The sequence below is a fragment of the Stenella coeruleoalba genome (assembly GCF_951394435.1).
Source record: "Stenella coeruleoalba genome assembly, chromosome: 8".
Lineage (NCBI taxonomy): Eukaryota > Metazoa > Chordata > Mammalia > Artiodactyla > Delphinidae > Stenella > Stenella coeruleoalba.
This window is the reverse complement of record NC_137154.1, coordinates 2,562,103-2,585,735: the sequence shown is the minus strand read 5'-3', so window position 1 is coordinate 2,585,735 and position 23,633 is coordinate 2,562,103. Positions and strand designations below refer to the sequence as shown.

The 23,633-nt window shown below is 55.1% G+C and overlaps 1 protein-coding gene across 2 annotated transcripts; it reads right to left on the bottom strand.

Annotated features, from left to right (window-relative positions):
* Positions 1–4,823: 4,823 nt before the first annotated feature.
* Positions 4,824–22,931, bottom strand: DHCR7 (7-dehydrocholesterol reductase). 2 transcript variants are annotated; one of them, XM_079929662.1, is made up of 9 exons: positions 22,845–22,931; positions 17,746–17,861; positions 15,273–15,370; positions 14,475–14,697; positions 12,947–13,037; positions 11,998–12,211; positions 10,021–10,225; positions 9,722–9,853; positions 4,824–6,699 (listed from the first exon to the last, which is right to left on the bottom strand). In XM_079929662.1, exons 3-9 carry the CDS (start codon positions 15,362–15,364, stop codon positions 6,235–6,237), a joined length of 1,422 nt encoding a protein of 473 aa, XP_079785788.1. In that variant the 5' UTR covers positions 15,365–15,370; positions 17,746–17,861; positions 22,845–22,931; the 3' UTR covers positions 4,824–6,234. The 2 variants fall into 2 exon arrangements, with proteins under 2 accessions (XP_079785788.1, XP_079785787.1); XM_079929661.1 differs by having other exon boundaries at positions 4,825–6,699; positions 17,732–17,861.
* Between the last annotated feature and the right edge of the window lie 702 nt (positions 22,932–23,633).

Sequence of the window (23,633 nt, the reverse complement as noted above, 5' to 3'; positions counted from 1 at the left end):
AGAAGACAGAGAAATACACAGCAGATGAAGGAGCAAAGTAAAAACCCACCAGACCAAACAAATGAAAAGGAAATAGGCAGTCTACCTGAAAAGGAATTCAGAGTAATGATAGTAAAGATGATCCAAACTCTTGGAAATAGAATGGGGAAAATACAGAGACATTTAACAAGGAACTAGAAGAACTAAAGAGCAAACAAACAATGATGAACAACGCAATAAATGAAATTACAAATTCTCTAGAAGAAATCAATAGCAGAATAACTGAGGCAGAAAAAATGAATAAGTGACCTGGAAGATAAAATAGTGGCAATAACTACTGCAGAGCAGAATAAAGAAAAAAGAATGAAAAGAATGGAGGACAATCTCAGCGGTTGTGGCGCGCGGGTTCCAGAGCACGTAGGCTCTGTGGTTTGCGGCACACGGGCTCTAGTTGAGGCGCGTAAGCTCGGTAGGTGTGGCACACAGGCTTAGTCGCCCCGTGGCCTGTGGGATCATAGTTCCCTGACCAGGAATGGAACCTGTGTCCCCTGCATTGCAAGGCAGATTCTTCACCACTAGACCACCAGCGAAGTCCCCGGCCTCCCATGTTCTTAGCTGAACCTGCCATATTCTCGTCCTCGTCTTTGCATCAAGTTCATCAAGCAATGGGTGTTGAGAACAACCTAGGTGCTGGGCCAGAAAGCAGAGCCAGGCGGGAGCTACACACCACGAGGAGCCCTGGACCTCAGTGGGAAGGTGCAGCCTGGGGAAGCTGACGAGGTCCACGCTCTTGCCTCTGAGTGGAACTCTGCCACCCATCAGACATGCCACCGTCAGTGAGGCACCCCTCTCCAGGGACTTTTGCAGGTTCCTTTATTGTCAAGTCACCTATGGCAGGCAGCCTCTGAGATGCACCCCTGGCTGTTGGTAGCCCCTGTGTAGCCCCCTCCCGTGTTGAAAGGTGCTGACTTGTGTAACCAATGGAATAGCTCAGAAGTGGGGGAGCAGGACTTGCGAGGTTCGGCATAAAGGACATTGTGTGTCTGGGATCAGACCGTGGGGGCCGCCGTGTTGTGTGGATATTCAAGCAGCCTGTGGAGAGGCCCACGTGGTGAGGAGCTGAGGCCTCCAGCCAACAGCCGGCACCAGTTGCCAAATACACGAGGAGCTGCCTTGGGAGAAAGTCCTCCAGCCTCAGTCGAGCCTTCGGGTGATGCAGCCTTAGCCAACGCCCTGCCTGCAACACCATGAGAGACGCTGAGCCAGGACCCCCTGCTAAGCCGCCTCTGGATTCCTAAGCCTCAGAAACTGCATGAGATGATGTTTATTGTTGGTTTAAGCCACTCAATTTAGGGGTCACTCATAACATGGAGACAGATAATACATAACCCTGGGGATGACTTGATGACCCATGAGTGGGTTGCAACCCAAAGTCCTTGAAAGCACTGGCAGAAAGCTTGCCTCTGGCCCAGCCCTGCTTCAAGACACAGGCTTTCTAGTTATTTAACAAGTAGGGCAAGAGGAGATGAAGCTCTAGGGGAGGTGGTAATGAGCACAGACTCTGGCGCCAGAGGGAGTTTGAGGTCCAGCTCTGCAACGTATCAGCATGGAACCCTGGGCAGGTCCCACGGTCCATCTGTGCCTCGGTTTCACCACCTATAAAACGGGGGTGATGACGATAGTATTTAGTAGCTGGGTTATTGTGAGGGTCAGAGAGTATCTGTAAGGTTCTCACAGCGGTGGTGGGTGTACCGTAGAAGTTGGAAGAGTCAGCTGCTGACACAGGGCAGACGGCGTTCTGGGGCTGCGGATACATCTGGGAACAAAATAATCAGAAATTTACCCTCAGTGATCTTGTGTTCTTGTGGGGGAGACAGATGAGCAAGATAAATTGGTAACTTATAATCTGTAACTGGAGAGTAGGGTCTATGAAGAAAAGCCAAGCAGAGTCCTGGGATGCGTGTGTGAGGAAGGCTTCCCTGTGAAGGTGATATTTAAGAAACGTCTAGGAGGTTGTTGAGGGACCAGACGGATGCCAGGGGAAGAGTGTTCCAGGCAAAGGAAACAGCCTGTGCAAAAGCCCTGCGGTGGAAGAGTCCTGGGGCCTTGGAGGGCCAGCGAGGCGGCCGGCATGGCTGTCGCTGGGCAAATGTGGGAGAAGGAGCGAGGCAAACCTTAGGTTCTGGAAATGACGTTGATGTTTATTGTGAGTGACAGGAGGCCTTGAGGAGTTTCGAGCAGAGCGGTGACATGCTCTGACTCTCACACCTTAACAGGACAAGTCTGACTGTTGTGCTGTGCTAAGAACAGGCTGGGGCCGAGAGGCCAGAGGCCACGAAGCCAGTGCTGGGGCTCCTCTTGCTGTCGAGAGAGGGCGGGGCTGGGACAGGCTCAGCACAGAGACGGTAGGGAGTGGTCGGATGCCGGATGCCTTCTGCAGGACAGCCTGTACTCTCCTGCAGAAGGCTCTCCTGCAGAAGAGGAGTACAGGCCGGTTGGGTGAGAGAGGGATAATTCCACGAGCGGGTCTGGACTTGCCATCACCTGAGAGCAACTTCTGGGGGAGACGTGGGAGTTGCTGATCCGTGAAGTTTTGAGAAGGCTTTAAGACCCTAACCATAACCCTAACCCACCTAACCATAGCCCTAACTCTAACCTGCCAAACTATAACCGTAACCTTAACCCTAAACCCACGTAATCCTAACCCTAACCCTAACCCTAACCCACACAAGTGAGACAGGGAGGAGGCATCTGGACACATGGATGGGACTCAGGCCAGAGAGGCATCGGAGGGGGACCTCTGTAGTCGCCGGTGCTTATGGAGGTATTTAAGGCCCCAAGGCAGGTGAGCTTCCCTGGTTACCTGCCTCTCACCGAGAGCTCTCTTCACATCCCTGTTTGTCCAGGTGAGTGAGCTTCCCTGGTTACCTGCCTCTTACCGAGAGCTCTCTTCACATCCCTGTTTGTCCAGGTGAGTGAGCTGGCCCTACACCAATCTCCAAGGCCTGCCTGTATTCCCAGGACAAGGAACTGGCGGCCTGAGCAGGTCTGTGTGTGGGTCACTGGTGGACAGCCACACGTGGGGCGCTGAATTTCTGGCGCCCACTGAAGCCATCCCGTCCCTGCCTCCTAATCACGTCTGCCCAAGTGACACTCCAGGGCATGCTTTCGACATCTTTCCCAATAGATGTGGAGATCTGAGTCTGGTGAGGGGCAGAGTGTGGTTGTGCAGTGTGAGAACGACCTGCCCTTTCTAGAAAAGAAGCGTGCGGTGTGGACTTACATCTTGATCTTGCATATTCTATTCAACTCAGCCTCTCACCCAGAGAACCTGGCTGGGTCACTGCCTGGCCTGCCTTCTCATGATCGAAACAACACCCACATCCAGGTAGGAGAGCGCCAAGAACTGGAGGAACACCCCCAGGCCTCTGTCCCTCCTGGGGTAGCTCTCCCTGAAGACAGCAGTGAAGCCAAGCCCATCGCCGTGGGCAGCGCGTCTCCGGTGTGGACCATCCTTTCCCCCCACCACCTACGCCAAACTCACCATGCACAAAGGTGGAGCTCCGGGCTCCCCAGTGCTTGCCCGGAGAGGGGGCACCGGGCTTCATCCACATGCAGAGGAGGTGAGGGAGGGCAGATAAACCTACCCTATGGCACGGGGCGCCCTGCCTCACTGTGTTAGCTGAGCACGCGGAACAAAACAGGTCAAAGCGCAGCCCAGCTCCAAGACGCTAACACGCGAACGAAACTTGGCAAACTGAGGGGCAGATCCAAGGTTCAAACCCAGAGCTGTCCCAGGAAATCTGGCTGAGGAACCTCACACAAGGCAAGAAGACAATCATCGCCCTTAGTTTTCAAACAAGGACAACAAAGCACAGAGAGGGAAATTGCCTGGCCGTGGTCACACAGCTGTTGAATAGGGAAGCCAGGGTCTGAGCTCACAGCCACCACCCTCCAGCCTCCTTAAAATGAATTCACACAGTGACTGGGAGGAAACGGCGGGGCCCACCGTACTCAGCGCCATCCCGTGGGAGTTCACTGCTCTGGCCCTGGTACTCAAACCACTTGTGTGGCTGGTGACAATACAAACACCTGGGACCCCCTTTGGCCCATGAGCTCCACGGGCAGGGGTGGGGCACCAGCATTGGAAAATCACGGCTCTTAAGTCGGCCCAGGTGGGCCCCAAGCTCCGGTCCCCTCCTGGCTGCGCAGGAGGCCGCCTGTCTTTGCTCAACCAGTTGTAGACTGAGCAGGGGAGGCATTGCCCTGCACCTGCCCTCCCTGCCCAGGGAGCGGGGCCCCCAGCACACTCCAGTCCTCGGTTCCTCCAGGTGTGAAGCAAGCCTAGCACCGCCATCTTTGTGGCTTCTCCGCTCTCTTGTGGGGGGCAGGCGGCCAGACTGGAATTTCTTCCTTTGGCAAACGGAATGGATTCTCACACCCAGCACAAGAGTGGCCCCAACAGAGGGCCAACGGTGGGGAAAGTGTGGAGCCCTCCCCTGAATCCCGTGATCGGTACCCAAAGCTCTGAGGCAGGACCCAAGCATCTGACCCAAAGTTCCCCGGGCATCGCCTCTACACACCAGAAATCGAGCCCTTGTCTATGTCCAGGCCCCACTGGGAGACAAACCACAAAGAAGTCTGAACAGGGAAAGGTTAAAACAGGCACATCTACTTCGTCGTGCTTCGCAGATAATCACGCTTTTTACAGACTGAAGGTTTCTGGTGACCCTGCATCCAGCAAGTCTACCGGTGCCACTTTTCCAATAGCATTTGCTCACTTTGCGTCTCTGTGTCACATCCTGGCATTTCTGGCAGTACTTCAAACTTTTCTTTCTGTTTGTTAACGGTGATCTGTGATCAGTGACCTGTGATGTTACCATGGTCACCGTTTTGGCATTTTTTAGCAATAAAGCTTTTTAAAATCAAGGTGTATACACTGTCTTTTAAGACAATGCTATTTCATACTTAAAAGAGTACAGAATCGTGTAAACCTAACTTTTCTCCGCACTGGGAAGCCAAAACACTTGTGTGATTCGCTTTATTGTGATAATCGCTTTATTGGGGAGGTCTGGAACCAAACCTGCAATACGTCCCAGATACACCTGAATAAAGAATTATTAACTCGACTAGGGCATAACGTCTAAAGAGAGCTGTCAAGAATACCTGTGGGGACTTCCCTGGTGGCGCAGTCGTTAAGAATCCACCTGCCAATGCAGGGGACATGGGTTTGAGCCCTGGTCCGGTAAGATCCCACGTGTCATGGAACAACTAAGCCCGTGCGCCACAACTACCGAGCCTGCACTCTAGAGCCCACAAGCCACCACTACTGAAGCCCGCGTGCCACAACTACTGAAGCCTGTGCACCTAGAACCCGTGCTCCGCAACAAGAGAAGCCACTGCGGTGAGAAGCCCGTGCACTGCAATGAAGAGTAGCCCCCACTCGCCGCAACTAGAGAAAGCCCGCGTGCAGCAATGAAGACCCAACACAGCCAAAGATAAATAAGTAAATTGAAAAAAAAAAAAAAACAGAATACCTACGGGTCAAGGAGTGTGCCCAAGGTAAGAAAACACGTGAAGGGTGTCCCGTCCCCGAGGCTGGGGTTCAGGTCTCTTTGGGGAAGGCTTGGGTGAGGCCCCCCGGATGGTGTGGCCAAGTTCTCTGGGTTGCCTGGGCCAAGTCTGTACAAGAACCAGAACCGGAAGATGCCCCTACGCGTGCAGCATCCCTTAGCGCCCTCTACAGACAAATGTAACGAGGTGCACGTGCGAAGGAGAGAAGTCTGAAGGGCACAGCTCGCTACCGCAGAGCAGGTGATGCCGGGCTGCACCTGGGGCTGAAAGGCCGTCAATTGATAACTGCCACAGCTTACGTGTCCACTTCTACTTTATTTAGCAAGAGTAAGGGCAGGACTGACCACGGGGGCTGGAAGACATCCCGTTCAGTGTCGGACTCCTGCTGTCTGGGCGGTGGGCAGCTCAGACCCCAGGGAAGAAACAGCGTCATCTGCGAGCCAGCCAGGTCATCCTCCCACCCTGGGGACACTGCACGGAGAAAGCTGGTCACTTCTGCTGGCGAGAAGGCAGTCGGTGTAAGCCCCCGGAATTCCACTCAGGACAAGTGCCGGGCTGTTTGCATCTTACAGGTGAGGACGCAGAGGCTCCTGGAGTGCGGCGCAGAGACCCTGCTGCCCCAGCGGACCTGACTCCAGCTCTCCTCCCTGCCCCGCTGGGGGCTCCTCCTGGGGCGGCCCTTTAGAAGATTCCGGGCAGCAGGCGGTAAGGCACGGCGGCCGTGTAGCGCTCCCAGTCGCGGCCGTACTTGTTAGCGCAGCGGTGCTCATCCCGCAGGCAGCGGTGGGTAAGCAGGATGGCCATGTAGATGATGTAGAAGTAGGGCAGGAGGTGGCCGCCGCCGCAGGCCAGGCAGTACGCCAGGCTGCCCATCAGGTCGCCGGTGTAGTTGAAGTGGCGGGCCACACCCCAGAAGCCGGACACCAGCAGCTTGCTGTGGTGCTTCTGCTCATCGGCCGACGTGAAGGAGCACTCGATGACCCTGGGCTTCCTGCCCCAGATCAGGCAGCGCCCGTCCGTGCGGCGGAAAAGGTCCTTCTGATGGTTGGCCATCCGGAAGATGTAGTAGCCCAGCAGGCCCAGCAGCAGGACGCCCAGGGAGTAGCGGGTGGGCAGCTGCACGGGGTGGTACACCAGGTACAGACCCTGCAGGGCGAGCGGGAGAGGTCAGCAGGCTGAGCGGGACAGCGGGCTCGGGAGCACGGCCTGGGTTCAAAGCCCTGCTGTGCACCTGACCGGCTGCCCCCGTGCCCTGCCTCGGTTTCCTCTCCTGTAAATAGAAGCGCCCGCCCCGGAGGGTTGCCGTGGGATCAGACAGGTAACTGTGCAAATCTGCACGTCCACCTACCTACCCACCTAGCTGCCTTCCTATCTATCTGTCTATCTACACGTACATACATACACATGTGTATCATATATAGTATACATATTATATAACAATATTACAAGCATTATTTGAATATAATATTGTGATGGTTAATTTAATGTGTCACATTGGCTAGGCCACGGGACCCAGACACTTGGTCAAACGTTAGTTGTTACGAAGGTTTTTTGTTTTTTTTTTTTTGCGGTACGCGGGCCTCTCACCGCTGTGGCCTCTCCCGTTGCGGAGCACAGGCTCTGGACGCGCAGGCTCAGAGGCCATGGCTCACGGGCCCAGCCGCTCCGCGGCATGTGGGATCCTCCCGGACCGGGGCACGAACCCGCATCCCCTGCATCGGCAGGCGGACTCCCAACCACTGCGCCACCAGGCAAGCCCCACGAAGGTATGTTTTAGATGGGATTAATGTTTCCAATTAGACTGAATGAAGCGGACCACCCTCCGCAATGCAGGTGGGCCTCGTCTAATCGGCGGAAGGCCCTAAGAATGAAAGAATCCCTGGAATAAGAGCGAATTCCACCAGCGGACGGCCTGCAGACCCAGCTGCAGTACCAACTCTTCCCTGGACCTCCAGCCTGCTGGCTGCCCTGAAGATTCTGGACTTGAACGCACCAGAGTCACATAATCAAATAAACACACATACACGTGTGTGTGTGTGTGTGTGTGTGCGTGTGTGTGTGCGCGCGTGTGTGTGTGTGTGTGTGTGTGTGTGTGAGCGAGCTACTGCTAGCGCTTTGCGTGCTTGGAAAATGGTGTTCACAAAATCAGGGAACCAGTGAGCCTGCAACCAGCCAAGCAGAGGAATGAGTCCAGAGGGTCCGTCCAGAGGATCCAGCGTGGGGACCAGAGTCCAGAACTTGTGGCCCCCAGCCCAGGGCTCTCTCCCCTCAGGCCTGCTCACTCTGCTGTGATTTTCCTCCTCTCCCAGTGATCCGGTTTCACGCTGCTGCACAGGGTAGTCAGCCAGGTACCATGGGCCCCGTTATCATCGCCTGCAGGACTGGCTGCAACCACTCACCACCTGCCCGCGCACATCCGGGCCAGCCGACAAGGTCTGTTAGCATTGGTCCTCTCCACTCCTGCACGTCCTGTTTAAGGCAGGCCACCGCTAACGACTCAAGTGCCCTAGAACCTGCTCTTTCCCCACCGCCACACCTCTTCATACCTGCTCACAGAACGGGCAGGTGGGCATCTGGCCAGGCCTCTGAAGCAGCCACCCTACACAGGAGCCCGCGTGCCATGCAGAGGAAAGCAGGGCTGTCCTCTGTGAGCTGGGAGGGGTGCGGGGGGGTTCACGATGAGGCCTCTCCCCTATTCCCCAGCAGCCTCAGAACACGGCGGGTGCAGGAACGCGGATGCCCAGCCCTAACAGAGGTGATGTCCGCCCTACTTTTTCAGAGATGCTCAGGGACGAGTTCAAGGCCCCCTCCCGCGGCTGGCAGCCCTACAGAGGTGCAAACCCAGGTCCCTCAGGCTCCCCAGTCAGGCTTTCTACCCTCGGCTCTGCAGCGTGTGCTGAGGCTCTCCTGGGGACCCGGCCTGATTCATTACTCGTGGGAACTCTTCCCGGAGCCTGTGCCCCCCAACCCCCAGCATCCTCTTCTCGCCTGGAACACTCCCCTCTTGTAGGCCTCCCACCCGGTGCTGGCCCCTGATCCTCCAGCCTCCAGTTGGGCAAGGCTTCCTGCCACCCCCACGTCCTGTGTCCCAGCCACGCTGAACTGTCTCGTGCCTTAAATGTCCCCCTCGGCCCTCCCCCCCACCCTGATGTATTCCCCACTCCGCCTTTCTGGAATGTTCTTACCCTCAGACTCATCATTCTACTCTCAGCCTGGCTCTGACCCCCACCTGCTGGCTGGGGGCTCCTCCTTGGCCCTCTCTCAGGGGTCAGCACCCCACTTCCTGTCCAGCTCCCCCTCCCCGCACTGGACTGCCTGTGTCAGGGACTTTCCCTCCCAGCTGAGAGCTCCGAGAGCGCAGGGCCCCCTGCATCTCCTCCACTCTTGCGTGTACATACTCAAAGCTTAAATGCAAATGACGGAAGGAAAGAAGGCCTCTCATCCTTTCAGCCTTGAGATTTGAACACACGTGAATACAAATACCCACCTCCATCCACCCAGATCCCCCAAAGCATTACTTTTGACCCAAAGTTTACTCCGTATCATCATCTTCTCTCAGTCTATGGGCTGAGCTGTGTCCCCCAGACTCACATGTCGGAGTCCTGACACCCCGCATCCCAGAATGTGACCGTCTTTGGAGTTGCATGTCTTTCTTTCAAGAGGTGAGGAAGGTAAAATGCGGCCACTAGGGTGGGTCCCGATCCCACAGGACGGGTGTTCTTATAAGAGGAGGTCAGGACACAGACACACACAGAGGGACGACCCTGTGAGGACACAGGGAGGAGACGGCCGTCTACACGCCGAGGAGAGAGGCCTCAGGAGGACCAGCCCTGCCCACACCTGGTCTCGGATTCCAGCCTCCAGACGGGGAGACAATGAACCTGTTGTTTAAGCCGCCTGGTCCGTGGCATTTGTTACAGTGGCCTGTGCTGACTCGTACACTAAGCCTTCTCTTCTTCCTAAGACAGGGGAGCAGCCTCCCTTCTCCAGGTTCTGGCGCCACCCCACACCCCCAAAAAAAACACACACTTGGGTGACGACAAGGCTCGGCATGTGCTCAGCTGTGTCTGCTCCGAGGGCAGCGCTGGGGGTGCCCGGGGACCTTACAGCTCAGTGTGCTGCTGTGCTGGGCATGCGTCACAGGGGGCTCCCTGCCCCTGCTTCTCACCTGCAACGTGTAGAGGTACGGCAGCCAGACGCAGTCCCCCCAGCCCAGGTACCACCCAAAGTGGTCGTGGCAGATGTCGATGGTTTTCAGGTACCAGGTTTCGTTCCAAAAGAAGTCCAGCACATAGATGGCCTGCAACACAGGAGCGGCCGTGTACTGACCAGAGACACATGGGAGGGGGGCCGACCCCCACGTAAAGGCGGCAGATTACGGTCTTTTGAAAACCATCTGGCTTTCAGGCTTCCCCAGCGCCCACCGGGTGTCAGAGCTCCCACCCCCCTGGGCCACAGAGAGGCTACCTGCAGGACGTTGACCAAGACCATGGAGTTGGTCACGTGGCCATAGAGCTCCTGCTGCTTGGCTGCGAAGGACAGGTTGATGAGGGTCCAGGCGACGATCCCGGGGCGTCCATTGAAGAAGAGCTTGAAGTCAAACCACTCCCCGATTCGGGGGTTAAACTCAACGCCCATCATGTAGTTGTAAAGGAAATTGCCTGTGAATTTGCTTTAAAATACAAAGAACAGATGCGTGTCGTCAACGAGCGCATCTCACAAGTGGCCTACGCGGCTGGCACGGACATAGGTGCCCAGCCCAGCCTGGGTACGGCAGGCCCAAGAGAGACGACCTGGGGGGAGACCTGCCGTGAACTGCGGGGATGCGGCAGGCAGAGGTCGCGTCAGCCTCCCTCCCTCCCCGCAGACTCAGAGCTTCACTCCACGTTCACCTCTGGCCCTTGAGTTGCTCGCTCTGCTCCAGGGAAGGTGGGGCGATTGTATCTGTGCACCTCCCTTGGGCCAGCACCCAGGGTCCTCCCTCCCCACTCCAGGCTCCCTGGAGGCACAGCACAGCTGAGCTGCCCAACTGGCTCGACTGGACAGAGATTTTATTCTGAAAGACTCACAGGGCATTCGGGTCTCCCGTGGGCCAGTGGAGTTATACGTGATGCCGAGGTAGATGTGGAAGAAAGCGTGCTGCTCAGAGCCGGGCGCCTGGCTCCAGGGCCCACACCCATCCCTTGCTGGGCAAGTTGAATGTTTCGTTACCTTGGTTACCTGACCTATAGCCCTCTCCAGGAGCGATCAGAGAATCAGCCATAGTAACCCTTGTGGAGACCTTCATTAAGTATAACTGGCTGTACATACACAGGGATTTCTGTGCTAGTCAGAGAAACACATTTTCGTGTCCATTTCCCTCAGGTAGGGTAAGTAGAAAGAAGCCAAATATACAAAGTCTACAACAGGGGATGTGATTATAAAGCAGAGAAAATGATTTCCATGAGTCCTAGAAGACCAGCCTCACTATTTGATAAAAAAAATCACACAGGCTCAAAGTACCACCAACCAAACACATTTCCTAAGAGTTTAGGTGTAACAGTTAAAGGAAACATAGTTTATTTTCATTTGGACCCCCAAACTAAAATGTAAGCACCCCGAGAATAAGAATCTGGTTTACACCTAAAGCCCCACTGCCTACACCTGTCTACAGGAGGAACCCAACAAACATCTCTTGATGAATGGACGGATGGAAGGAGGTGGGGAGGGAGGGATGGGGGGAAGAGTGGATGGATGGATAAATGGGCTGGATGAATGGGTGCATGGGTGAATGGATGGATACAGGGAGACAGGAAGGGAGGGAGGGAGGGAGGGAGGGAGGGGTGGAGGAAGGGATGGGGGATGGATGGATGAATGGATGGGTGGATGGGTGCATGGGTAGGTGGATGGATGGATGAGTTGGATGGGTGGATGGATGGACAGATGGGTGGATGGGTGGGTGGATGAATGGACGAAGAACTGGATAGATGGATAGATGAAGGAGAGATGGATGCATGGTTGATAACTATCCAACCCAGGGCCCCATGAGAATGGACACCCATCAGTAAGGCTCTCCCTGGGAAGTTCTTACATTAAAGCCACTGAGAAAACAGGACTCCTCACTAAGACTGTTTCAGGCCACACTGACGTTCCAGAAAAAGAGGTGATGGACTGCCTTTGCCACCCAACCAGAATATGCCTTTTCCACCCCCCTGCTCCCTGACAGCCCTACACGACACAGCTCGGCCACCAGAGATGGACTCGGCCGTCTTCAACTGCATCCTCCCTAAGGCAGGAGAAGCCACCCAGACATCTGGAAAGGATGCTTCCCAGAGTCCATCAGGTTCCCTTAAGCTCCTCCTTCAAGGATTCTCAGTCCTCAGGGCTCTGCAACCTCCCAGCCCAAGGTAACAGAAAAAGGCACCTGCTCTCCATCTTGGGCTCGACCGGCCGCTGAGGACGTACCAGTCTCGGGCATCGGTGGGGAAGAAGTAGCCCTTGATCATGGCGAAGGTGGAGACGGCGTAGCCCAGAATGTTGGCACACCAGAGCAGCGGGATCCAGTTGTCAAAGATGATGGTGGGAGAGAAGCAGGCGAGGAGGTAGGAATTAAGAAACCAGAGGAGATGCGTGATGAGCCAGGCTTGCAGGCCGTTGATCTCATACTTGTTGACGATTCCTGCGGAGGGAAGAGGGAAGATCGGAGGCGTTCCCCCAGCTGCAACAGCTCCTGGCTCCGGCCCTGCCGCCTTTCTGGGCCTCAGCTGCCGGGGTCCCCAGACCCCAGGCTTGACAGCCAGTCAGCTGCTGCTGCCAGTCGGGCCCCTGGGGTCAAAATGCCCGGGGCACACCTCACGCTGTGAGCTGGGGACTAACCGCTCCTGCTTGCCGAGTTCCTGGAAGGGTGAGAGGGTGCGGAATGTCTGGAGCCAGCCAGAGGCTGAGTCACCAGCCTGCAGTTTGCCGGAGGCTGGGGCTGAGCTACAGCAGAAGCGGACGAGCGTCCCCTAGGGTACCTGGCGGGGGACCCAGCAGCCTCCCTGAGGGACCAGGTGCTCTCTGTGTGCTGGGGTGGGGTCTCAGTGACTGCGGGGAATGAATGGGCCAGGCAGCCCCAAGGACCCCTTAAGAAAAGCCCCGTCCCACCAGTGCCCCTGGGGGACTCGAAGCGTCGCCGCCGGGGAGAAGCTCCATGAGGCCGGCTACACAGCCAGTGTGGGGCAGGGCGCATTCCTTCCCACCTCGAATCTGGGGCGGTCCCGGGGTGTGGAAATTCCCAAGCAAAGTTTTTACTTTGTCCGGGGGCAGCCTTTGGGACGGAAGGTGCACGGGGGCGGGGGTGGGGGGAGGCCCCGTGAGATGAAGGGCGGGCAGAGCTGCCACAGGTGGGCAGCAGGGGCGGGGCCCAGCTCACCTGCAGGAGTCATGGCGCCCTCCTGAACGCCCCCCACGTAGCCCGGCAGAAACTTGTGGCAGAAGTCAGGAAGCAGCACGTACAGAAGCACCTGAGACACAGAGGTTTTCCGCTAAATCCCCTGCGAGCTGGGGGCCTGCTGTGCTTCGACACAACCTTGCTTTATTAACCGAGATGATAAACGGGGAGGCGCCGAAGGAACGGGAGAGAGCCTACTCATAGCCAGTTATTCCTTCCAGGAGAGTCTATAGCTCCGGGAGCGCTGGCTGCAGGCTGACTGCGGGCTTTGAAGGGGGCCCTGAACAGGAAACTCATCACTACTCAGAGCGCCCAAGCCGTCTGCCCACGGGACTCGGCCACTCCCCTCGGGAGAACCCACTAGTTCACATTCTGGACGACTCGCCCTTTGGAAGTGTTCGCCGGAAGTGTTCAGTGCGCTCCCAAGCTCGTGCAGCCCTCCCCAATGTCTAATTAGAGAACGGTTTCACCCCCTCCAAAGGGAACCCCACACCCACAAGCAGTCACTCCCCTCGGGCCCTGCCCACCAGCCCCTGACAACCACTAACCCACTCTCTGTCCCTATGGATTTGCCCATCCTGGACTTTTCACATAAACAGAATCAGACAGGATGTATCCCTTTGTTGCTAATTTCTTTCACCGAGCATCGTGTTCTGAAGGTCCGTCCACGCTGTGGCCTGGGTCAGACCTTCATTCCTTCTTATGGCAGAATACCATGCCACCACGTGGATGGATCACACTGTGTGTGTCCAGAACTGTCGATGGACACGTGGGCTGTTCCTGCCTTTAGGCTACTGTGCCTCTCGCTGCTCTGAATCACTTTTTACCCAAAGGGACCAAGAGACCTGAAATGAGAGGGAATCTGAAGCTCGAAAGCTGGGAATGTGGGGAGAAACAGCTAGTAGTGGTCAAAGTCTTCCTTTAGAACAGGAAACCGCAGGGCGGGGAGGGGGTGGCATCTCACAGCACCGTTTCCCTGGAAACCTCCTGGGTTCAGATAGTAAACACCACCTGCTCACCAAGTTCATGGTGCAGACAGCCTTCTGATGAACTCCTCCTGGTTGGGAGGCCAGTGGGGTCACAGCAGAGCCAAGGCTGTCCTTGGACAGGTCTGGGGACACAGCCTTGGCTTTGCTGAGACCGAGAGCGGCCCTTGAGGATAAGCTCCCCATGGTGCGTGGGGCTTCCCTGGTGGGCCACGCCCTCACGCTTTGCCACGGGGTCCTGCTTCCTGCTCGGCAGGTCCCCGCAGGGCTGGGCACAGCCCTGAACCTCGAGGAGGCTCAGCGGAAAGCGAGTCGGACACTGAAATGCCACCAGGTGCCCTTGATCTGAAGACAGAGCTAAGTCCCTCGGGCTGCAGGTGATTCCCTGCTGGGTCCCGGGAATGAGGGCGCCAGTGTGAGCCAGGACTCCACCCCTGACAAGGGGCCAGGACTGTCCCGGCAGGAGGGGACGCTCTGCAGAGGCGGAGCCCCACCCATGGTGGCCGGTGGCCGGGAGGGCTGACCTGGAACGTGACCCATGCCGCGTAGATCTGGGCCGCTTTCATCGTCACAGGTGGTGTCTTGGCCCAGATGTCTGAGAGTCGAGCCTGCCCAGTGGCGATGTCCACCAAGGGGGCCGTCAGGGAGCAGCTGTACTGGTCGCAGGCCATGATGAAATAGTACACGATGAAGGGTGCAAACAGCAGCAGGAAGGTGACGCTTGCCAGGGAAAACCAGTCCACCTCCCTGTGGGGCGGACGGACGGTAGGAGGTCACGTGGCGCCCTCCCGACCCTCCGACCCGACGCACGGGATGCTCTGCTCCACGTGCAAACCCGCCAGCGCTTCCCAAGAGAAGGCTGTCAGCTCGCAGCGCAAAGGCCCCCATTGCCTGGGGAAGGCACCCCACCTGCATGCTCCACTGTAAGCAGTCTGAAGGCCGACAGACCCGTGGGCACCCCCAGAAAGCCCAGGGCCCAGGGCACGAAAGGCAGAAGGCCTTTCACAACCCAGGTGGCCAGAGGCTTCCCGTTCTGGGCCATGGGGGACATTCACCAAGTCCCCAGCACTCTATGGCTCGACAACCATGACCCCCATGCGCTGCACAGTGAGGGCGGTACAAGGGCACCAGCTGTCCTTGGAATCAGTTTTTAGTTTCTTCTTCTTGTAAGTCCTCACTCTCTAAAAGGGGAAACTGCTACTAATGATAGTCTTGCTGATAAAAAGAATTTTTTAAATAGGTTCATGAAATCCCAAAGGCTGGCAACCTCTCACTGAGATTCCACTTTACTTTCTAGCTGGGAAGATGGGTGAGAGCCTTACCAGGCACGGCCCCACTGCCCATGGGTCGCGGCCTTGCTGATGCTGCCAGGACTCTTGGTTTTGGGGTCGTTGGACTGTGACTTTGCAGCCATTGGGCCCTGAGGGAAGGAGACACTGCGTTCAGATCGTCCCGTGACAAACGGACACTGCACCTCCCTGCCACTGTTCACAGGCCCCACAGGGCTGGCCTCCTTCATTCACCTATTCTTTATCTTGTCCTAGATGGGAGATTCCAGGCAGGGAAGAGATCAGTGCATCTTAGACTCACTCCTGGAACCCGCAATAACCTCCCACATGGCCCTACTTCTGCTCTTGCCTGTCTCCATTCATTTTCCAACGGCAGCAGAACATCCTTCTTACTACGTGAACCCAGACACCTGTGGCTCAGAACCCTCCCACAATGTGCTCCTTCCTCCCCTCGTCCCCACTCTCCCTTCATACCCTCTGCTCCAGGCACAAGGAGGTCTCTACCAATCATTTTTTTTTAATTTTATTTATTTATTTGTTATAAGCAGGTTCTTATTAGTTATCTACTTTATACATATTAGTGTATACATGTGAATCCCAATCTCCCACTTCATCACTCCACCACCACTACCCCCACCTCCCCTGCCACTTTCCCCCCTTGGTGTCCGTACGTTTGTTCTCTACATCTGTGTCTCTATTGCTGCCTTGCAAACCGGTTCATCTGTACCATTTTTCTAGATTTCCCTACCAATCCTTAAATGTGGTTTATCTTGTTCATGACACCCGCTACTTCTCAGCTTAGAAGGTCTCCTCATTCAGGTCTCCTATAAAATGTCCCCTCCTCAGTATATGACTTTTTATTTTTCCTGGAGTTAATGGTTGCCTCACTTTTTCCATTTTCTAAGGTTCCCATGCATCTATCACTAACTTTTTTTTCTGAATGCTCTAACAGAGCTATCATACATATTAATAATTTTTCTACATACTCCCAACACAATTTATCATTTCCATTCCTCTCTCCCACCCATAGCCACTCATCTTGTACCAACATACAAGCCAACCAGTGGTCATAATATGGGGGAAGCAGTGACGTCTCCACGTCTAGAACAAGTTCACAATTGTCAAGGTTCCAAATATCAGGCATTAAAAAAAAGATGATCTTAAAAGCTTTCAGAAAAAATCCAGGATGAAGAGTCACACCAGCAGCAGGCTGGATTCTAGAAAACAAGGGTGGAAAACTCAAAATTCTGACGGAAACTTATTTCAACCTACAGTTCTATTCCCAGGTTAACTATTATTCAGAGAAGACACAGGATCCAAGAAAGCTGCTAAAGAAATGCCCAGTGAAAGGACAGGAGGAAGTCCCAAGAGAACAGCTGTGCAGTGGACCAGACAGTAACCGGTCCACACCGGCACAAGACGAACGGCTACAGGGGTGAGGAGGAAAGGAAATGACACATTTTGTTGTGTTCGAGTGTGTAGAACAATCGTTGATATGTACGATGGCTCTGTTAAAACATGCAGAAAAAAAATTAGTGATAGATACACAGAAACCTGAGTGTATGGAAAAAGGGAGGCGACCATTGACTCCAGAAAGATTAAAAAGCCATACAAAGGGGGAAAAACACCCAAACCATATGATAGTACATTACTTAGCTTAACAGCAAATAATAATAACTTTGCCAGAACCATGTAAACTCTGATGACTGACTGACTACTAGATGTATAGAAGGAAACGTGTAAAGCTGGGAGCGCTGAAAGGAAATGGTTTAGAGAGAAGCAGGTGAAAACCACACAAAAGTAGCTAAGGGAATGAAAAGTATTCGCTTCTGGGAAGTGAGGCTATGAGATGAGTCACGGAACTGTTCACTTTATATATAAGCCTCTTAACACTGATTTTATTTCAAATGGGAACATGAATTACTTTAATACAACTGTGTATTCATTTACAGTTTTTCAGTAATGAAAACTGCAGCCACATCACTTAAGTTAATTTACACAGGTTAGTTTGTGGAGCATCTGCGATGTACAAGGCAGGCTGAAGAGTTCTTTATAGGCGGGGACCACCCATCTTTACAGCCCCAAAACACAGAACACCGAGCCTGGTACATAGCAGCTACTCTGATCTAACGTGCTGGAAAGTTGCAAAAGGGCCAGAAATGTACAGGCTGTGAACTAGATGTGGAAAGCCGAAAGGAAGAAGCGTCTCTTCTAGGGATTAAAACAAGCCCAGATAATTATTCTGAGCTTATAATAGCGTTCATTCACCCCTCTGTCATAAGCACTGAATTTTTAATAAAGGTGTAAGTAACATCCTTGGCAGGAGATGGCTGAAAATAGGGCACAGGGTGGCATTCTGGATGTAATTTATTGTTTTGCTAAGAGTCAGACGAGAATTGATACCAGGAGCTGAGGGACCAGCTGCCTCTACTTCTCCAAAGCTGAAAAGTCCCTGCCTTTGCCCAGGAGCAGCAGTGCTGAGACGGGCTTACCTCCAACCTCTTACCAAGCGGTTTCATGGTAGAACGCAGGTTTTCCTTCTCGAACTGCCCCCTTTCAAGTCGCTAGATTCCCACGCTCCACAAGGCCCGCTTGATCCTTTTCAACCCGCTGAACAAAGTCCTGCAGGGGACACGAAGAGACTCAGGGGAACAAAGGGAGACAAGGACCCAGATGGTATTTTCTCGAGGCCCGCCGCTGGGACCAAGTGAAAGGCGCAAGCTCAGCGCCTAGGGGTTCTAAAGCACAAGAGGCCCCCGCGGGTGGGGATCCCCCAGGAGGAGGCAATCTTATCGCGCAGCTTCTCCGCCTGGCACCCACACCGCCTGCCGAAGAGTAAGCACTGATCAACAACGGGCAGAGCTGGATGGAGGGCTTCAGGGAGGAGTTGTCTTGCAGACGAGCCTTAACACGGCAGACACAGCTGGTGAACAGCAACGAGCCAAAGCTGGCTTCTTTGCAGACTCACGCCAGGCAGCGCACGTGCCTCTGAACCGTTTCTACAAGCCATTTGTGCCACTGACCCGGATCACGCCCCGCTAGAGCCTGCACGTTCCCACCGCACGTTCTAGGAGCCAGTGAGCTCCCAAGAACACAGGGCACCGCTGGCAGTAATCTGGGCTCGGAGGCTGGTTCTCAGCAGACGTACCGGACCTGGGACCTTCCTGAGTGTCTTGGGGCATCAAAGCCCCCCCCCCACACACACACGAGGTTCTGCGCTTGTTGTTAAGGCTGGATAAAGGAGGTTTCGTGTCCACACCCGGGAAGGAGCCAGGGAAATGCCGGGGGGCACCCTGCTCAGCTCCCTGGGCCGGATTTTGAGTTCCACAGGCCAAAGATAAAGGGATGTTTCTCCTGAGGGTTTGGGATGATGTAGTGTGAGTGCCTGACAGTAAGCGTCCATTTCAAAAGCCCTCCACCTTGAATGAACACATAGCCACCAGCAGGACCACCAGAGAAGGACCGAGGCGTCCCCCAACCCACGAAGGGCCCTCACTCAGGAAGTCCGGGGTGACCTAGCGACTGACAGCTTGAGTGACCGCGCTGCTCCCTTCCCACACCCTAATTCCTGTTCCTATGCTTTAAAGTCACCAATAAAGAGTGACCCCGTGAAGCCCTAGACACCCCGCCCTCACGCCCTCACAAAGGCAGAGCCCAGCCCCACACCCGCACCCTCTTTCTACCCACAAGCCGGCTGCGTGTACCCACAGGACCCGTGAGCAATAAATCTCGTTCCTCAACGTTCCATGGTGGTTTTTGCTGAAGGCGTCCTGCAATCATGGTGAGAACCTCAAGGGCCAGTCTGGCCACGACATGGCCCCGGCGGGGGAGACGTCTGTGGGCTCCTCACAGCAAAGCAGTCCAGGCGAGTGCCTCCAATGTGCTATAGCTGAGAACATCACCATCGACAGCCCGGGGTGCACACAACAGAAGGCTTAAGCCCCGTGGCAGTTCTTTCGGCATCTCGAGGGTCTGGTATTTGGAGATGCATGGCAGGGATGGGATGGCATGGTGAACCCCCAGGAGGCCCAGATGTCACCCTCAAGGCTGCAAGTTCTCTGCTGGCTTGGTTTCCTCATCCGCAAAGTAACTTACTCTGTCGGGTAAATGAGGTCACGGGGCCAAGTGCTCAGAGCCCCACCCAAGCCCCATCAGAGTCCGCCCCAGAGAGTCGGCTACTGCCGACACCGCCACCAGCACCACCCAGGCCTCAGGAAGGCTCAGTGGGGCTCACACAGGGCATCGGGGTGACGTTTGGCCTGTCAGAGGTCTAAGGGGGATGCACCTGCAAGGCCCGACCCCAGAGGGTTCTGTTACCCACTGCACAGCTCATCACTCCTCAACGTAGTGGTTTAAAACAACAATCTACCAGGACTTCCCTGGCAGTCCAGCGGTTAGGACTCCATGCTTTCACTGCTAAGGGCACAGGTTCAATCCCCAGTCGGGGAACTAAGATCCCACAAGCTGAGGGGTGCGGTCAAAACAAAACAAACAAACAGTCTTTCGTCCTTTGTTCCTGTGGGTTGGGAATCTGGGAAGGCTGGCTAAGTAGCTATGGCCTGGGGTGTCCCGGAGCGGCGGCTCATCACGTGCTCGCTCGGTGTGGGCTAGCTTGGGCTTCCTCCCAGCATGGCGGACTCAAGGCAGTGGGAGGGGGTGCCCGAGCTGCCTTTTCTGCCCCGCGTCAACCCAGCACATTCATCTGGCTACACTGAGTCACAAGCCCACCAGCTTTCAAGGGGAGGGGAAGCAGGCTCTGACTCCTGATGGGGAAGCTGCAGGGTATTAAAAGAACGTGAGATCCTGGATGATACAACCTATCATAGGTGACGACTATTTATTGAGCATCTACCAAGCTCCAAGCACCCATCAGCTCATAGAATTCCCACCCCAATCCTGGAGAGTTGCCATCATTAGGCCCATTTTACAGATGAGGGGGTTGAGGCGAGGAAAGCGGAACAAGTTGTTAGCACAGACCTACAGGGACAGAGCTGGGTCTGCGTGCACGCCACCCTCTGTGACACACTTGGGAGACTGTGGAGTAAAATTCAGAGTAGTGATGACAAGAGCCAACCTTTCTGAGTCCTGCATCAGGTACTATCCTAACATACATACAGAAACATTTAGTTGGAATGTTATCGGAACAGCAGGGGTTCTGTTTTGGAAATTTGTTAGTCCAAGGAGTGGTAGACACTGAAAAATACAGACATGCCCCAACTTGGACTTAAAGGAATGATACAATTCAGAACCGGTGAGAGTTGGGCAGCTGCTCTCCTGGTGGGAGAACAATTTCAGAGGCCAGGTAGACCTTCAGGTTGACCCAGCATTTACTTGTACGAATTTATCCTGGGACACGTACAGATGGCTGTGTAAACCCACAGGTGAGAGAAACACTGACACACCGGTGCAGGGGAATACTCAGCAACTGTTAAAAAGAATGAGCTTAACGTGGCAGAAAGTTCCCTGGTATGTTACAGCACAAGGGCAAGCCGCAAGACGGTCTATCACTAAAAAGCTATTCAAAAAGCCGTATACCCAAACCCTCAGTAGTGTGGGACATCCACGTGGGCTTCCCCCCCCCCCGCCCCGCCTTTTCCTAGTTTGTCTAGTGGACACTTGTATAATAAAAGAATTTAACAACGATGAAATGAGTTGTTGGTACAGCTCTTGGAGTTCTTAGAGCCACAATTCTGGGAACATCTGTGGCTCTCTCCGGGGTCAGGGAGGTCATCTGCTCTCAAGGCATAGGGGAGTGATTTCGGGGGTCATTCTTGGGTTTACCTGCAGCTTTTTTGCATCCCCCCCCCCCCAGCCCTCTGCCAATGGTCACTCCCTCAACTGGCCCATGCAATTCACAAGCCCCAATTGACAAATGCAGAGGCTGCTCTTGGCACTGGACAGCTCTGGCCTGGCTTCTCTGGGGAGGGTTGAGGTCCTGGCTGGGGCATGGCAACCCGCTCCTGGGGCGCTTCTGAGGCCTCCAGAAATACATGTGAGCCCTGGAAGGAAATTCCAGAAACGATGACCTCTGATTCGAAAGGGTAAACTGCAGCTTTGACTGCAGGTACAGGGTTTCTGTTTTTTGAAAGTTGCAAAATATACACTCACTGTAACACCATCGCTGCAACAGAAGTTTGAAAGTCAGACAACAAATCCCCTCAATCCAGCCCCTGGAGTCACTGAATTTTGCTGTGTATTCTCCGGATTGTCTCACGAGCTACTTGTCACACGATACACACCCACTCTCCCTCCTTTTTCTCCCCCAAAATTCGTTTACCTCTAAATTCTTTTGTAAGTTTGCTTCTTCACTTTCTCTGATCTTAGCAGCTTTCTACTAGGTAGATCTTCTACATAAATAGGTAGATCTGCTGCATAAATCTGCCACTTTTTTTTTTTAGCAGCAGTAGTTACATAAAAGGATTTTGTGGGAAGTTTTCCAAGAATTAATTGTGCATGGTTGTTTCTGCCTGGCAAACCGTCCTGGTTTTTGAGTGGCGAGTGTCCTGCAGGTGGGGTAACTCCATCCTCCTCAGGCCTGTTCCTGCCGCCTTCCTGGGGACCTTCAAGGTGCCTGGGGCTGCTCAACCACCACCTGGCCTCTGCAAACCCCAAGCTTCTCAGCTTCTCATCCCCACCCCCACCCCCCTACTAAATGCAGGCATTGCCGACGGGGCTCTTCCCCCCAAACCAAAGTCATGTAGCCGGTATCTCTGGGTTTGAACCCCGGCTCTGCCGCTAAGTACACGACTCTACACGTCACTTCACCTCTCGGGAGCCTCAGTCTCCTCATCTGTAAGATGAGGGCGATGCCAAGTACACAGGTTGTTCTGAGAATTAAGGTCAAAGCACCCAGCCCAGTGCCGGACACTCAGGAAACACCCAGTAAATAACAGGTCTCACACACCATTTTTGATAAACACGATTCCTCATTTCCAACTTTCCTGTCTCTTTTCTTTACCTTTTGTCGGGAATCTCACCAGAGCAATCCCTACCCTTAAAACCCTTTTTCATAAAATTATAAAATGTCCAAGAAAGAGGCAATACATCATTATTTAAGTTAGTCGGGAAAGCTGGAAAAGAAAAGAGGGAGCGTTTGGTCTTTTGTGAGCACTCCCTGCCCTGCCCGCCGTGCATCGACCCCCCCTCACCCCCCCCATTAATCTATTCCTAGTAAAGCAATTCAGAGTCTCCTGCTACCTGCTCCCACCTTCTCGGTGAGCAAAGACAAATTATCCGCGTTTCCTCAACAGAAAACTGCATCCGCTCACGCGGGGCACCCGAGGAAGGAACCGGCCCACCCGGCGCAGGAAGCACCCACCTGGCTCCGCCCCGGCTCCTCCGGGATCTCCCGACCACCGGGGGACGGAGCATCTCCGAAAGGCCGTCTTCGGGTGGCCAACCTGCGCCCCTAGATCTCCGGCCTCTGCTCACCTGCACGCACGCACCCCTGCCCACCTGAGCACGCATCTCCTCCTCGCCAGAGCACTAGTCCCCCTCCACGCTCCTGCGCGCACCCATCCCACCCCTGACCTGCGCACGCCCCCGGACCTGCTCGCCCCCCGCTCCCCTGCGCGCGTCTCACACTTGCGCAGCTGGCCCGCTTACCTGAGCGCCAGTCTCCGCGCCCGGCTCCCCACCCGCTCCTACTCGCGCGCTCCAGGCCGGTCGTCCCAAGATGTGGCGTAATGGCAGATGACCAATCGGAGACGGGCCCTGTGAGGCCCGGCGCCGTCGCGCCCCGCGATTGGCCGCGGCGCCTCGCCCCACCCCCTGGGCTGACTCCGGGCCACCGCGCGCTCCATTCGGCAGCCGCTGGGCGCGAGATTGACAGCTGAGGACCAGTCCCGCGCACAGCCTCCCTAAGGGCCGGGGAGCCCCGCCCAGGCTGGGGGCTGGGGAGGGGGGGGTTCGTCCCCACCGGTGGTGGTGGGCAAGCGGCTTAGATCCCCAGCCTCAGTTTCCTCTTCTGCCAATGGGGCTTCAAAGGCGCGCAGCCCACGCTGAGCCTGTGGTGTACAGATTGCCGGGTCCACAACAACCCACAAAACAGACCAAAATCCCTGCTCTTGGGGCGCACGCGCGGTAGTGGTGGTGCGTAATCAATAAACAATCGGGCAGGCAAATAGGGTGTCAGATGGTGGAAAGTGGTGTGGAGAAGATCAAAATAGGGTGTGTGGGTAGCAGCTTTATTCAGGGGTGTCGGGGAGAGCCCGCCGCTAGGAGGCCACCCCAGGCCTTCCCCAGGAAGGGACCGGGAGGTGGAGTTTAGGGTGCGCTCACAGTGTGCAGGGCTGGGTGGAGAGAGAAGCTGAGTGGAGATGCGAGCAGCAGCTTAGGTCAACCACGTGGGGAAGCCCCCTAATAAGACAGCCCCTCAGAGTTGTCCCCTGGGCA

Bases quoted from the DNA above. Each gene is read 5' to 3' on its own strand.
- DHCR7 (XM_079929661.1), bottom strand. From the start codon at position 17,758: ATGAAACCGCTTGGTAAGAGGTTGGAG. The intron at 13,038-14,474 runs GTCAGCCCTCCC...TCTGTGTCTCAG, and splicing joins CGGCATGGGTCACGTTCCAG to GTGCTTCTGTACGTGCTGCT. The intron at 9,854-10,020 runs GTAGCCTCTCTG...CCTGTGTTGCAG, and splicing joins TCTTGGTCAACGTCCTGCAG to GCCATCTATGTGCTGGACTT.